This window comes from Chaetodon trifascialis, chromosome 13 (genome assembly GCF_039877785.1).
Source record: "Chaetodon trifascialis isolate fChaTrf1 chromosome 13, fChaTrf1.hap1, whole genome shotgun sequence".
Classification (NCBI taxonomy): domain Eukaryota; kingdom Metazoa; phylum Chordata; class Actinopteri; order Chaetodontiformes; family Chaetodontidae; genus Chaetodon; species Chaetodon trifascialis.
The window spans coordinates 2012373-2025219 of NC_092068.1; the positions used below are offsets into that span (position 1 = coordinate 2012373).

General features: G+C 39.8%; 1 protein-coding gene across 1 annotated transcript in view; it reads left to right on the forward strand.

Annotated features, from left to right (window-relative positions):
- Positions 1-421: 421 nt before the first annotated feature.
- The window catches only part of ncapd3 (non-SMC condensin II complex, subunit D3), a 46889-nt gene continuing 34463 nt past the window's right edge, over positions 422-12847 (forward strand). The window contains exons 1-12 of the mRNA XM_070978031.1: positions 422-494; positions 1913-2082; positions 3674-3836; positions 4705-4871; positions 5300-5470; positions 5565-5626; positions 5709-5796; positions 6406-6539; positions 8015-8087; positions 8315-8440; positions 10801-11053; positions 11346-11384. Of these exons, the coding sequence (XP_070834132.1) occupies positions 428-494; positions 1913-2082; positions 3674-3836; positions 4705-4871; positions 5300-5470; positions 5565-5626; positions 5709-5796; positions 6406-6539; positions 8015-8087; positions 8315-8440; positions 10801-11053; positions 11346-11384 (1513 nt within the window). The 5' untranslated portion in view covers positions 422-427. The remainder of the gene's footprint in view (positions 495-1912; positions 2083-3673; positions 3837-4704; positions 4872-5299; positions 5471-5564; positions 5627-5708; positions 5797-6405; positions 6540-8014; positions 8088-8314; positions 8441-10800; positions 11054-11345; positions 11385-12847) is intronic.

Below are 12847 nucleotides of genomic sequence, written 5' to 3' on the forward strand. Positions count from 1 at the left end.
TGTGTCCAGAAAACATTCCAAGGTTAAAATCTTAACATTTAGAAACAAATTGGCTGTCCAATTAAAAATAATTGCGACATTAATAGTAAAAACTATTTAAAGCCACTTGACTCCCCAGAACTGTATTTTAACCCCTCTCCATCATGTGATTTTAATCGAATTTATTTTACCTCTCAGTTTAACTTAATTATGCAATGGTATTCATATCTGAGGCAGTTCCCAGTTGTGCTGTAGTGAACGAAAGTCGTGTTCTACACTGACCCGTTTGAACTGTCGTTTTCCATAAAGAGAGAAAACATTTGTCTTTTTGGTGAAGCAAACTCATCGGCGCTGCTCCACACCAGAAGATGGCGGTAATGAAACACAGGCCGAAGTGACGAAGAAATGTTTCTCTGCGCATGTGTAAAAGTCTGCAGTTTCGGGCGGGATGATTCAAAACAACATGGATTTTGTGTCAGCGCTGCGTTTTCTGAAGTTAAAAGAAATTCCAGACGGTAAGTTTGTGTGTTGTGTCTATGATGTAAACGACATTTCTATTACATGGACTGATGGGGATTAAATGAAGTCTGATATTTTAAAATCAATGAAAGTTGGCTTCTAACGTAACGTTAGCTTTTTTCCGGGTTTTGTGTCCTGTCGTGTTACAAGGACTAACAACGGTGGCCATCACAGTCACATATCTTTCGAAAGAAAGAAAAAAAACAAAAAACAAAACCCAGTGACGCTTGGTTTGAAAACAAATCACATTTTAAGCAAAGTTTCAATTTGTAAAAAAATTGTTAGGAGACAGTGGCGAGTTCAGCAACCAAACAAGTGGCCACACACACTGCGACTTCAGATGTCAGCTCATCTTCTGTCAGTAAGCCTAGCTTTTAGAGCCATGTTGTAACGTTATCAAGATTCTCCAGACAACGTTACTCATCAATATAGTTACTACTGTAGAAAATGGAACGTATACGTACACACACACACACACACACACACACACACACACACACACACACACACACGTATGCAAAATTGGTCGGATAAATCCTCCGTATTAAAGCCCTACAACTCTTGTTACTTGAACATTAATTTCTTCTGTAAATATAGCGTCAATTACGTGTCTGATAGACACGTAAGGTGATCGTTTTTTTTTTGTTTGTTTTTTTTTTGTTAACAGGGTCCAGGGATTAATGGTCAATCAATCATAACAAAATTAATTGGTAGCTATTATGATGATTGATTAACATTAATCGTTGCAGTCATTCAAGCAAAAATGCTTCTCAGACTCAGATTTGATGGTTTTCTTTATTATGAATGGTATTAAATTGAATATCTTTGGACTTCTGGCCTTTTTTCTACTGTGAGAAGCAATTTGAAGATGTCACTTTGGGCTTTGTGAAGCTGTGATGAGCATTTTGACAATTTTTTGACATTCTATAGACTAACTGATTTATTGTGAAAATAATCTGCAGATTAATTGATTATGAAAATAATCCTTAGTTGCATCCCTACTTCAGCGGACAAAACAGGACTGTCACTGTGGGCTTTGAGAAACTGCAATGGGCTTATCTGACATTTGACAGCCTAACATTATATTGAGAAATCTCAAAAATGATAGATCAATAAATAATCACTAGTTGCAGACCTATTTAAATGCCTCCCAAACTGCATTCAGACAGACATTCAGTCATCACCAGCCTGCTGATGGTGTTCGTTATGTGTTAGCATCTGTTTCCACATTTAAGTTAAAATAGCAAATGTCATTTTTCCAAGTGAAAAAGACAATGAGGATTCCAAATTTTCACCCTCAAACCTTTGCCAGCTTTTAACTTCCGACAGAAAACAGAGTTCTCCAAGTTGTGACATACTGTCTCTGGTGGTCCGGTATCTCCTCATTTAATGTAACAACTGATGTGATTTGCAGCCTGGGTGGACGAGGTGTGGGACTTAGAGTTCACAGAAAGGAAACCACTGGATGACACCACAGAGGAAGAACTTGCAGCCTGTGGAGACAAGACCTTCAGAACCCTGTACCAGTGTTTACTTGCCCATGCCATTGACCAACAGCAGTCTGCAGGCAGAGATGGGGCACAGGTATATAAAGCCACTCCCGCTCCAGGGAACACAAATAGAAGGATTATTGGAGTTTTGCTCGATTGATTTGAAATCATGTATACTTTACATTTCTGTTCTTCATTTTTCAAATTCTTCTGCAAATTTCTAGAATGATTTCACACTTTACAGACTGTCCTTGGTTTCTCTTTCTCTGTTTCGCGCTTTCTTTCTTTTGTAAAGAGTTTTTATGAGTGATCAATATATAAGACCAAACTGCAGCAGGTCAGTGCAATAGATTTGGATAAGATAAGATACGATAAGATAAGGTATGATAAGACTTTATTGATCCCATGCTGGGGGAAATTTATTCGTTGCAGCCAGCAAGTATTACAGAGAGCAAACACAGTGGCATAGAGAGGTCAAAATAAAAAAGTATATATGGTACAGAATAGAAAACAACTATGTATATGTATATTTTTACAGATAATAAAAAATAGTAAATGCCATAAAAATCTTATTGCCATAAAAAAGTACTATTGCTAATATTGTTATGAGAAAACTAACTAATGCCTGGAAAGTGTCCTGAGACAACTTCTGTTGTGATTTGGTGCTATACAAATAAAATTGAATTGAATTGAATTAATGACATGTGTTGTATTGCACTTGAGAAATACTAGGTTTATATATATGTACCATACAGTTTATAAATGTACTGTTGCCAATATGGTTATTGTACAGTTGAGAGAAATATACAACTTAGAAATTGCACCAGATGAAATGGATAATGTGAGCAGATATTAGCATTGATATAAGTTAGCATAGTATATGTTACTAAGGTGTTACTGGCAGTGACATGCTAGAAAAAGAAGCAGCAAGCCCTGCAGGACAGACATTCTACAATGACAGTACTTCCTGTCTTAAATTAATTGCTGCTCTGGTATCATGTTCAAAAATAAATTCAAGCACCTCTAAAACAAGATTTTTACACAAACTCTGGAATGGGACAAGTTTTGACCCCTGCTTTGGCTCTGTAAGTTGGTAACTTCAGCCTTTAGCTTAGCATTGTCTTTGCACAGGGCAGATCCACAACTCGTTGACTGAGGTTCTGTGCAGCAAGTTCCAGGAATGACGGACGTTGGCCATGGTCCTCCACTGTGAGCTAGTTTTGAGTCAAGCAGGCTGTGTTGCTCTAGAGGCATCGTGATAGGTATATTTTTTCATGTCTGGTAGCAACAGTAAGTGCAAACTGTTCCGCTGTGGGCGCTGGTCCACCATGCCTTCGGTGCCTGCAGCTTGAGGAAAAAGGGGCCTTTCTCTGTGGAGTTTGCATGTTCTCCCCGTGTTCACCTGGGGTATCCTCCTTTAAAAAAAAACCCATTAAAAACATGCAAGAAGATCACCACCTGACCAATGATGACAAACGAGAACTGGTTCCCCGGGCGCCGCTGTCGAATGGCAGCCCACCACTCCTGGTCTGCCGCAGAGGAAGGACGTGACGGGATGGGTTAAATGTGGAGAAATGAATTTCACAAAAATGCATGGCATGTGTGGTTTCCCCCCTCTGTAACTCTGTGTGTATGTGACTAATAAAGGGATGTCTTTCTTTTCTTTCTTTCATGTTGAACTGCAGACTATCTGGGCGACACTGGGAGAGAACGGGCTGTCAGTCAAGTCTCTGGTGGCTGTGCTGTCTGTCTTTGTCTTGGCGGGAAAAGCTAAAGGGGCCAATGTCCAGCAGAGAGTGAACAGTCTGCACGCTGCCTCAGTCTACCTGCTGCTGCTGGGAATCCCAGGTGAGGAAGTCTGAGAAGTATACACATAAAATAGTCCACATTGGATTAATGAAGCCACAAACTCACATTCTTGAAGACTGTAGCAATTAAGTCTAGATTATTGTTTTGTCTTTGGACTGTTGAAGCAGGGAGCACATACTGTATAGCTTGTTTTCTTCACTGAACTGCTTGTGTGTGAATCAGTATACATTGTACTGTATATTTACAGTTGATTAATGAAAAATACTTGAACAAAAAACATCAATTTTAAAGAATGTAAGTGTACCAGTGGCTCCTATAATGTATTCCTATGAAGCAGGTTGGATTTGACACAACAGGTAATTCTATTTCATGACATTTTGTGTCTTATTTCTTAGACTTTGCTGTCATTTCTGTCAGATTTCATGACATTTTATTCAAGTTAGCTGATGAGGTGTGGGAACAGGGTGATATCACGACTGCAAAGTCTGACAGGTCAAGAAACGCAACCTGTTCTAAATCTAACATTGTTTACATTCACATTTACAAGCTAGCAGTCTTCTTCACTGCCTTTTATTGATGCATTGCTGTGCTTCCTGCTGCATTACTGCCACCTGTATATTAGTGGAATAGTGTGAAACCAATGGCAGGAATGTGTATCTGCATACACATGCACAAGACAAAGAAAACCAGAACCCATTCAGGAGTAAACAGCTCCATAGAACTACGAGAGGTCAAAAACTCCACAGGCAACCTGAAGCTCACAAGCTGTTCCCTTCATGAATAACTTAAGGGTTGCCCATGTCTGTGTCTGTCTGTGTCTGTCTGTGCCTGCGTCTGTGCCTGTGCCTGCGTCTGTGCCTGCGCGCGCATGTGTGTGTGTGTGTGTGTGTTTGTTTGTTCATTCTAGGGAGCATTGCCAACAAGGTTTTTCATGAGGTCTTATTGGACACATGTGCAGACTTGGCCTCTCAATGCTGGCCTCAGGACTCTGGAAAGAAGCGCAAGAAAGATGGTCCTAAGAGTTCTCAGGCAGAGGGCAAACGTTCCAAACCACAGTGGAAAGACCCTCATGAGGTACACTCTTCTATCAGAAATCACTTAAACCCTCGGGACAATTAAAAGATGTGATGGCATAAGATTAGCTGTCTAGCAGGATTATTACTATTTATTTATTTATTTATTTATTTATTTATTTATTTATTTATTTATTTATTTATTTATTTTCAGTTCTGTGAAATGGTTGAAACATTTCTGGATGTGTCGTGATGAAGTGAGAGATACCATGATTATGCCACCAAGGATACATTTTCAAGATAGTCCTATCTTGAAACTTTTTGTTGATGCAATGATAATAATAATCTTTCAGTTTCCCGTCTGGAGGATTATCTTATCTGCCACAGGTGGATATGTACAGAATGTGTTATTCATATGAGCTTTGGTGGAATGAGAGAGGATGTGTCGAGGGTGTGTGGAAATAACGGTGCCTGTCACTGTTACCTCAGATGGAAATGGATGAGGCAGAGGAAGAGGAGGAGGAGGAGGAACTTCATTTCAATGGTCAGGACTTGATGAAGATCAGAGATAGTGTGGTTCTCTTGGTTCAAAGCCTCCTCGGACTCCTGCAGTCATTTCCACTCAAAGACCAACCACAGAGTGCCAGCAACTGCATGCATGTAACGAACGACTTCACCATCACACCTGTTTCATATACCATACTGCTGTATCTTCATGTTTGAGGAGCTAACATGTTTACTTTTTTCTCTGCAGATCTTCAGTAAGCTGCTGTACTTTGAGCCAGTCATCGGAGAGCTAAACTTTGCTGCTGTGCAGTGAGTTTTCTTCCGTCTCTGTCTTGTTGAAGAGCATTGTCCAGGACGTGAAAGAGCTGACACTTATGTTATTTCTGCATAGACATATCACCAGGCTGAGGAGTGTTCCTGAGATGGCTTTCTATGGCCTGCAGCTGCTATGCTTGCCAAAACACGGAGACCAGAAAGAGGTAAGACCCAAAAATCATGGTCCACGGTGGGGCAATAGTGCGCAGACTTGTTGGTTTACTATGTACTGTAAACATGTAAACTAATCTCCCTAAATACCACCATCAGGAAGCAAAGATTCTAAACATTTTCTATGATTGCCCCAGTGTGGCTGGAACCGCTTCCTTCCCTCACTTTGTGTCTTTGTAGTGACATGTAGAGACCCATTTGCCCTTCCATTGAGAGTACACAACACATTGTACACTGTGTAATGGCCAATCATACTGACACAGCTTGCAGCAAAAGATATAGAAACTCAAGATCTGAACAGACCCTTTTTCAGCCTGCCTACAATGCTGCTCCGCCGGTTTCTCTCAAGCCTGAATTGACCCAGTGTGATGGTGATCCAGACAGCAGAGGAGAGTTTGGGCCAGCTGCAGCTAAAAACACTGATGTGTGCTTTGAATGCCTTTAAGACTACACTTGCCATATACTGAATATGACAAAATGCTTCACTCTTGCTTGAAGAGTTATTTGCACGGGCTGTTGCTAAATTCCAGATGTGATGGTAAATAACATATTTTGTGCCTAAATACTAAGATAAATAATAATCTAAGCTGATGTCTGTTCAGTCCCTGCGGAGAGTTTTCCACCAGCTTCTCTATGTCATCCTGATGATGAAGAAAGGCAACAGAGGGAAGCCCTCCCTCCTTGTACCCAGCCAGGCCATCCTCTCGACCCGTGACCAGGCCATCCATTTTGTTTGGTAAACATCTGTGTTTTGGTTTACAGCAGTTTTGTTGAAATTTGAATCAAGTGAGGATTGTTTTATTTAGTCTCAGAGTCTTTGAAATAATGTGCTGAACATCATCTTCACAAGCCTGCAGTGAATGAAAAGTGTGAAGGTCGGCCCACACATTTCAGCATGAGATGCTTGTTGTGTCATTGGTAGAAAATCATCAGCCTTTTTTCACAAATTGGAGCCGGGACGGTCAAAAAACATACTGAAAGAGATTCTGAGTGATTCAGTGCTTAACTTTAAAATGTAATGCTTAACGGTAGGGATGTCCCTCTTGGATCTTAAATTACTGATGATATGAAATTGTAATTGATGTGGGCAGAAAGCACTGCCACTAAATCACAGTCGTAAATCACAGGATACAGGGATGCATAGAACAACAGTATCATCGTGATTAGTTCAGTAACAACTATTTGACGATTCATAAAAGGGGCTACAACAGCACAATACCGAAAAGCTCCCACTGTGAAGTCCTCTTAGCACGGTTCAACACAGGGCTGGACTCCAAGCTTAAGGCACAATACTGAAAAGTCACTGTTGGAGTTGAGGGAACTGAAGGAACACTGTTGGAAATGCAGAGCAGAGCTTCTTCCCCCACAAATGGGTTTATTTTGTTCTGTCTACTGTTTAACATGAATAAGCATCAGCTGATAAACCCGCCACTGGTGATGTTTGCCACTTTAACCGGTGAATGCTTCAGTGTTGGACTATATCCTGTAACCACAGTGAAGTGCTGTTACACAGATGTTATATTGTACCAGAGGTTTGCTACAAACATTATTCAGCCTGAAAGGCCAAGTGCCAACACAATGTTTAGATGCTGCATTTCTGTTCCCAGTTTTGACACTGAGGTTCCAATTTCTGATGACCTTTTATCCGAAATTGTGACCTTTGTTCTGCTTCTATTGATCTGACAATTGAATACTTGGCCCCAGCCTCTCTGACAGAACTCACATTCACTCATTGGTCTGCCCTTATCATGTTAACATTCTCACTGTGATTGCCTCCACATGGTGGAATAGACTGAGGAGACTCAGATCCTTCAGTGTGTGCAACAGGCTGCTGCGAATCTTCTACAAGTCTGTAGTAGCCAGTGGTCTGTTCTTTGCTACAGTGTGCTAGGGTGGTGGCACAAAAACTGGTGAGGCCAGCAAGCTGAGGAAGCAGACTCTGTGGCTGGGCTGGAACTGGACAGCGCATACAGTACATCTGTATTAATTAGGTCAATTACATCATACATTGTAACTGTCAAAAGCATAATGTAAAAATGGTGACAACAAGCACCTCTAGCTTCTAATCATTCCTTTATTTTTGTAGATGGATAGAATGCAAAGATTGGAACACTTCACTTGATAAATTTGCCAGATTATGAGCTGTTTAATTGCAGATATGTTACAAACCATATATAACTTCATATACAATGTATGTGTTTGTGATTACAGTCATCTTGTGAATGAGCTGAAGGAGTTGGTGCTGCCTTTTCTACAGATCCTCCTGCAGCATATCTGCTTCCAGGTGAATTGCCTAGCAAACACTCAGCATGATACAGTTCATACAAAATTCAAATGACTCTTAGTGTAAAGGTCATGTAGCCAATGACCACTTATGCCTTAAAGTTTTATGAACACAGTCACATTCAAGAATATTTACAGATTGCATTGGTAGGTAGATAGTTGGATGTGACATTATTAGGTGATGCATTAGTATAACTTTGATATAATGTCTCTGCTGTGGATGTTTAGATGGTGGAGAAGAGTGAGTTTCGAAGCCACGGCGCCCAGGCTGTGGGTATGCTGACGTCTCAGATGGAAAGTACAGACTATGCTAGTTTCATCAAGTGGCTGTTTAACTTCTCCAGGAGCTCAAAGGTAATGTCCCAGTGGTGTGAGAAATGAATTTCAAATGCTAGATGTTGATGTATACTCTCTATATATTCTTGTCATGATTCAGACAATATATGAGGATTTGAACAAGCTCAACTTATACAGCGTGACTTCCTTCTTAAATTTAGAACGCAAACATGAAAAACAATAATGCATCACTGAGATCAAACAACTGAATTTCAGAACGTTTTAACTCTGTTTTATAATACACTACAGGATATTTACTAAATATGACCTGATGCTGTGCTGTTGACACAATTTTTCAGGAAAGAATGGAGCAGAAACAGTGTTTTCTGCAGCTGACCTTGAAATATTGGCCTAAGAGAGGACATTTTTAAGAAAATGAAAGCATTTCCCAGCCGCATAATCCTATCAACAATAGCCAACTAAAACAAAAGAGAAACGGGAAGCACAGGTTCCTGATTTTGTCATTAAAATATTGCTATAACATCCATGTCAGGACTTGGCCAGGATGCGCCTGGTAGGTTTAGTGATTTTACAGTGACCTTAACATGCCTTAAATGCTTGTTTGTAGTTTCTTTTGTCAGTATTATGTTACATCTCATGAATTTAGATGACATTTTTTTTTATTAAAGATCATTAAGTCATTACTATTGGAGGCTAAAAAAAGACAGACAGACTCAGAGATTTAAATAAAGGTTGGATAAATGAATGGATGAGGAAGTGACTTGGTGTAGAGAGAAAAGCAGGCGGATGATATGGCTTAAAGTTCTTCTAATTACATGTCTGTGCAAAATATTCTTGCATTTTTTTATATTTTGGCAAAACACGGAGACCAGAAAGAGCTAAGCTCCAATAATCATGGCCTACAGTTTGCATTTTGTTTTGTTTAGATTTATCTATAGTCATTAAATCGTGTATGAAGAAAGTATACCTACTTTATTAATAAAAACGTTTGTTTATACTTTAGCTCGGCAAAGTGTCAGCTCACAATGTACATGACGGCTTTGAAAAAGCACTTCAATGAATAGACTGTTTGTTTTCATATCATTATGATGATCATTTGAACTCCTTTACCAGTCCTTTGACAACAGTAAGTTGATTATGCTGCATATGCATAAGCATTGAAGCATGTCGTTTTTAGGGCAAAGCCATTTTGGCCTTTGACAAACACAAATTATTGGAGCATTGCAGCCTGAATGTGGGGCACCAAGGCCAAAACCAAAGGTACAATAACAAGTGATAATTACGTATTATGAAGGTAAAATGGTATCCAATCAACAGTTAGGAGTCAGTGTATTGAAACAGTACTGAGTTCATTAAAACTGTAACTGAATGTTTGGCCTTCCCAAAAAATGCTGTCTGATTTGTTAAATTTTGAACAACTTATATTAATTGTTAATATATTTTATTGATAAAGTCTATAGACAGGCCGTTACGCACGCTTTTCGTGGGGGTTATTTTAAGGAGGAAACCCCGGGTGAACATGCAAACTCCACACAGAAAGGCCCATTTTTCCTCGACAGTGGAAGACATGCCACCAGCGCCCACAGCGGGATTCGAACCGGGGACCTTCTAGCTGTGAGGCGACAGTGTTACCACTTGTGCCACCGTGCTACCAATATGTGAAAGTTTATTCTAATTAATTCAACACATTTAACACATTCAACAATATGGGAAAATGCGCCTGTCTCTGAGCAGCTCTGAAGTAAGACAGACATAGTCTCCTGAAGAATCTATCTGAAATCTCACAGTGAGAGCTTTATTAGGCTTTATTTGTAGGTGTTCAGTTGTGGTGTTGTCTTGTTTAAAAATTCATTTTTCTAACACACTTACTGCTTGTATCTTCTTGCCCAAGTTTTTTGAACCATGGACCACATATCAAGAAAATAAGTGTCCTGGGCAATGAGAAAGATTAGTTTCATGAAACAGAACTTTTGGCCAAGAACTTAACAATTGCTGCTATACCGTTTCCTGCCACAAGGTGGCTACAGTCGACTTAAACTGCATTTTCCATTTGTTACACTAGCATTTTTAACATATTTGTGCGTATTTTGCGTTTACTTTCATGTGAAGCACTTGTCATTGCATGTCATCACTTTCATAGCATCTTCAACTACATACATAGTGGTGCTAGACAGATGCTATTAATTATTACCACTCAGCCCTACTGTGCAGTCAATACCATGTAGAAGGCCAAAAATATTAGAAAATGATAATGAACACATCCAACCTCATGAAAAATTTGTATCCTTATGCACTGAGTTTTGACTATTATAGAAGTCATCTTCAGCGATGTCATCATGAATGTTCAGTGACGGCATTGTGGAAAAAGTGTAGAAATTTACATTTCTGAGACAAACCTATTGTGCCGGCCTCTGTAGATGGTGCACCGGCTGTTCTCCATAGACGTGGTGATGGTTTTGCTGGAGCAGCCAGAGAGGGTGCCGGAGGAGTGTCAGGACCCTGAGCTCACCTGTTTCCTGCCACACAAGTTCCTGATCCAGAGCCTGCTGTTCGCTCGGCGGATGGACAACTCACCTACTGTCCAAAGCCATGCCTTGGCATGCCTGGCCCATTGTTTAGAGCTGTCATCCCTCAATGTCACCCAGGCTGTCCACAACCTCTTCTCTGCCAGTGAGAAAACGCACACGCGCACATACGCGCACACACGCGCACACACGCGCACACACGCGCACACACACACACTCACACACACACACACACACACACACTGAACCTGACAAACAGAGACACCTGAGTTGAAAATAACAATTTTTCCTTTTGTAGAGCTGAAGTATGAGAACATTTTGGCGAAAATCACGTCTTTGAATTATTAGATAAACTAACAAAACATTTAATGTATTTTGAGAGCTGCTGTTGTTTGTAGACTGCTAGTAAATGTGACCGTTATATTCTCTTTGTTTAGCTGGAACCCAGACAGTGTTGGAAAGTGAAATCACAGAAGGTATGCTCTTTTGTTTCATTATTATTGGTGGGAAAAAAATGCAGTGTTTCTTGGAATAAAGAAGAGTTTGGTTTGAGACCTACCACAGGAAAGATTGTCACCAGACAGATTTTAGCCGTTATTGCTGTAAGCCTTGTAAACATTGCTTTTAAAGGATTTATTTATTTCTTTATTTATTTATTTTATTGCAACTTGAGTTATATTTCTGGGGTTTTGGCCATCATTCCTATTAGTAATAATCACTTTGTACTCACCAAGTTAAAATCTGAGGTCTGCAAACATAGAGAGATCACTAAAAAGAAGTCTGACAGGAAACAAGAAGAAGAAACCAGAGCTGTCAGATGATTAGACAGATTAGAAACAAGCCTCTAGGTTAGTATTAACGTCTTTGGAGAGTATTACCCATTGTAAAATCCATCACAGTTTATTGACCACTGCCTGCATTGACTTTGACCTACTGTACTTACTGTAGTTTAGCACACAGTTTTTTCAGTTCATTGAGGGATAATTAATTATATGCTCACTTTCAGTACAAGGACAAATAAAGAAGCCAAGTGCTGAACACACGCAGTAGGTCCAGAAAACCTTAAGATGCTCTTGAAGATAAAAAAATATATATATGACAGAAAAGAGAACATTCTTCGGGCACTCTTACACAGAGCAAGGAATGAAGTTATATTTAAAGCGTCATTGTACTTGGGCACATTCAGGGTCCCCACGTGTCCTTGAATACCGGGAAAACAGTTGACCAATACATAATGTGTAAATGTTGTTAATATACCTGGCAAATCACAAAAATGTTGATACTGAATGTACTGACGTATTTCATGTAATAGACAATCTTGTGATGCACATCACTCATAGGAATTCCAGCATTATTTTTGTTTTTTATGGTAATGTTTGCACTTTTTGATCATGGTCTATTTTAATAGCGACAGAAAAATTAATCACTGAGACATAAGATTTTTTTTTAACATTTAACTGAAATCAGGATCTTTCCTTAACCCTAGCCAAAGTGCTTTTGTAACCTAAGCCCAACCTCAGTAAATACTGGCTAACAGTACTTTGTTACTTTGCTAGCACTGTGTCTTCAAATGCAGTTCTGCATTGTTAAGGTGAAATGGACCATAACATAAGATGAAATGTTTAACTTTTGTCGCAGTTGCTGACAGTGGGTGTGATTAGCCTCCACTTAATATCACGAGTAAAGGGGCTAACGTATTATGTAGTAAGCTAATCGGAGTCAGTGGCAGTTAACTATGCTTTTGTAGTAGCATCAGAAGGTGGGGAGAAACAGAAAGTGCTTTATTGATGTCAAGGATGTATTGTTCAAAGCTCAGTTTATTGTCCAGGGATATGCAGAGATATTTGTAGCTAGTTGACTGTATCGTCTACAGACCTGTTGGCTCTGTAGGCAAACTGCAGGGAGTCCAGGAGAGGGTCGGTGATGTCCTTGAGGTGTG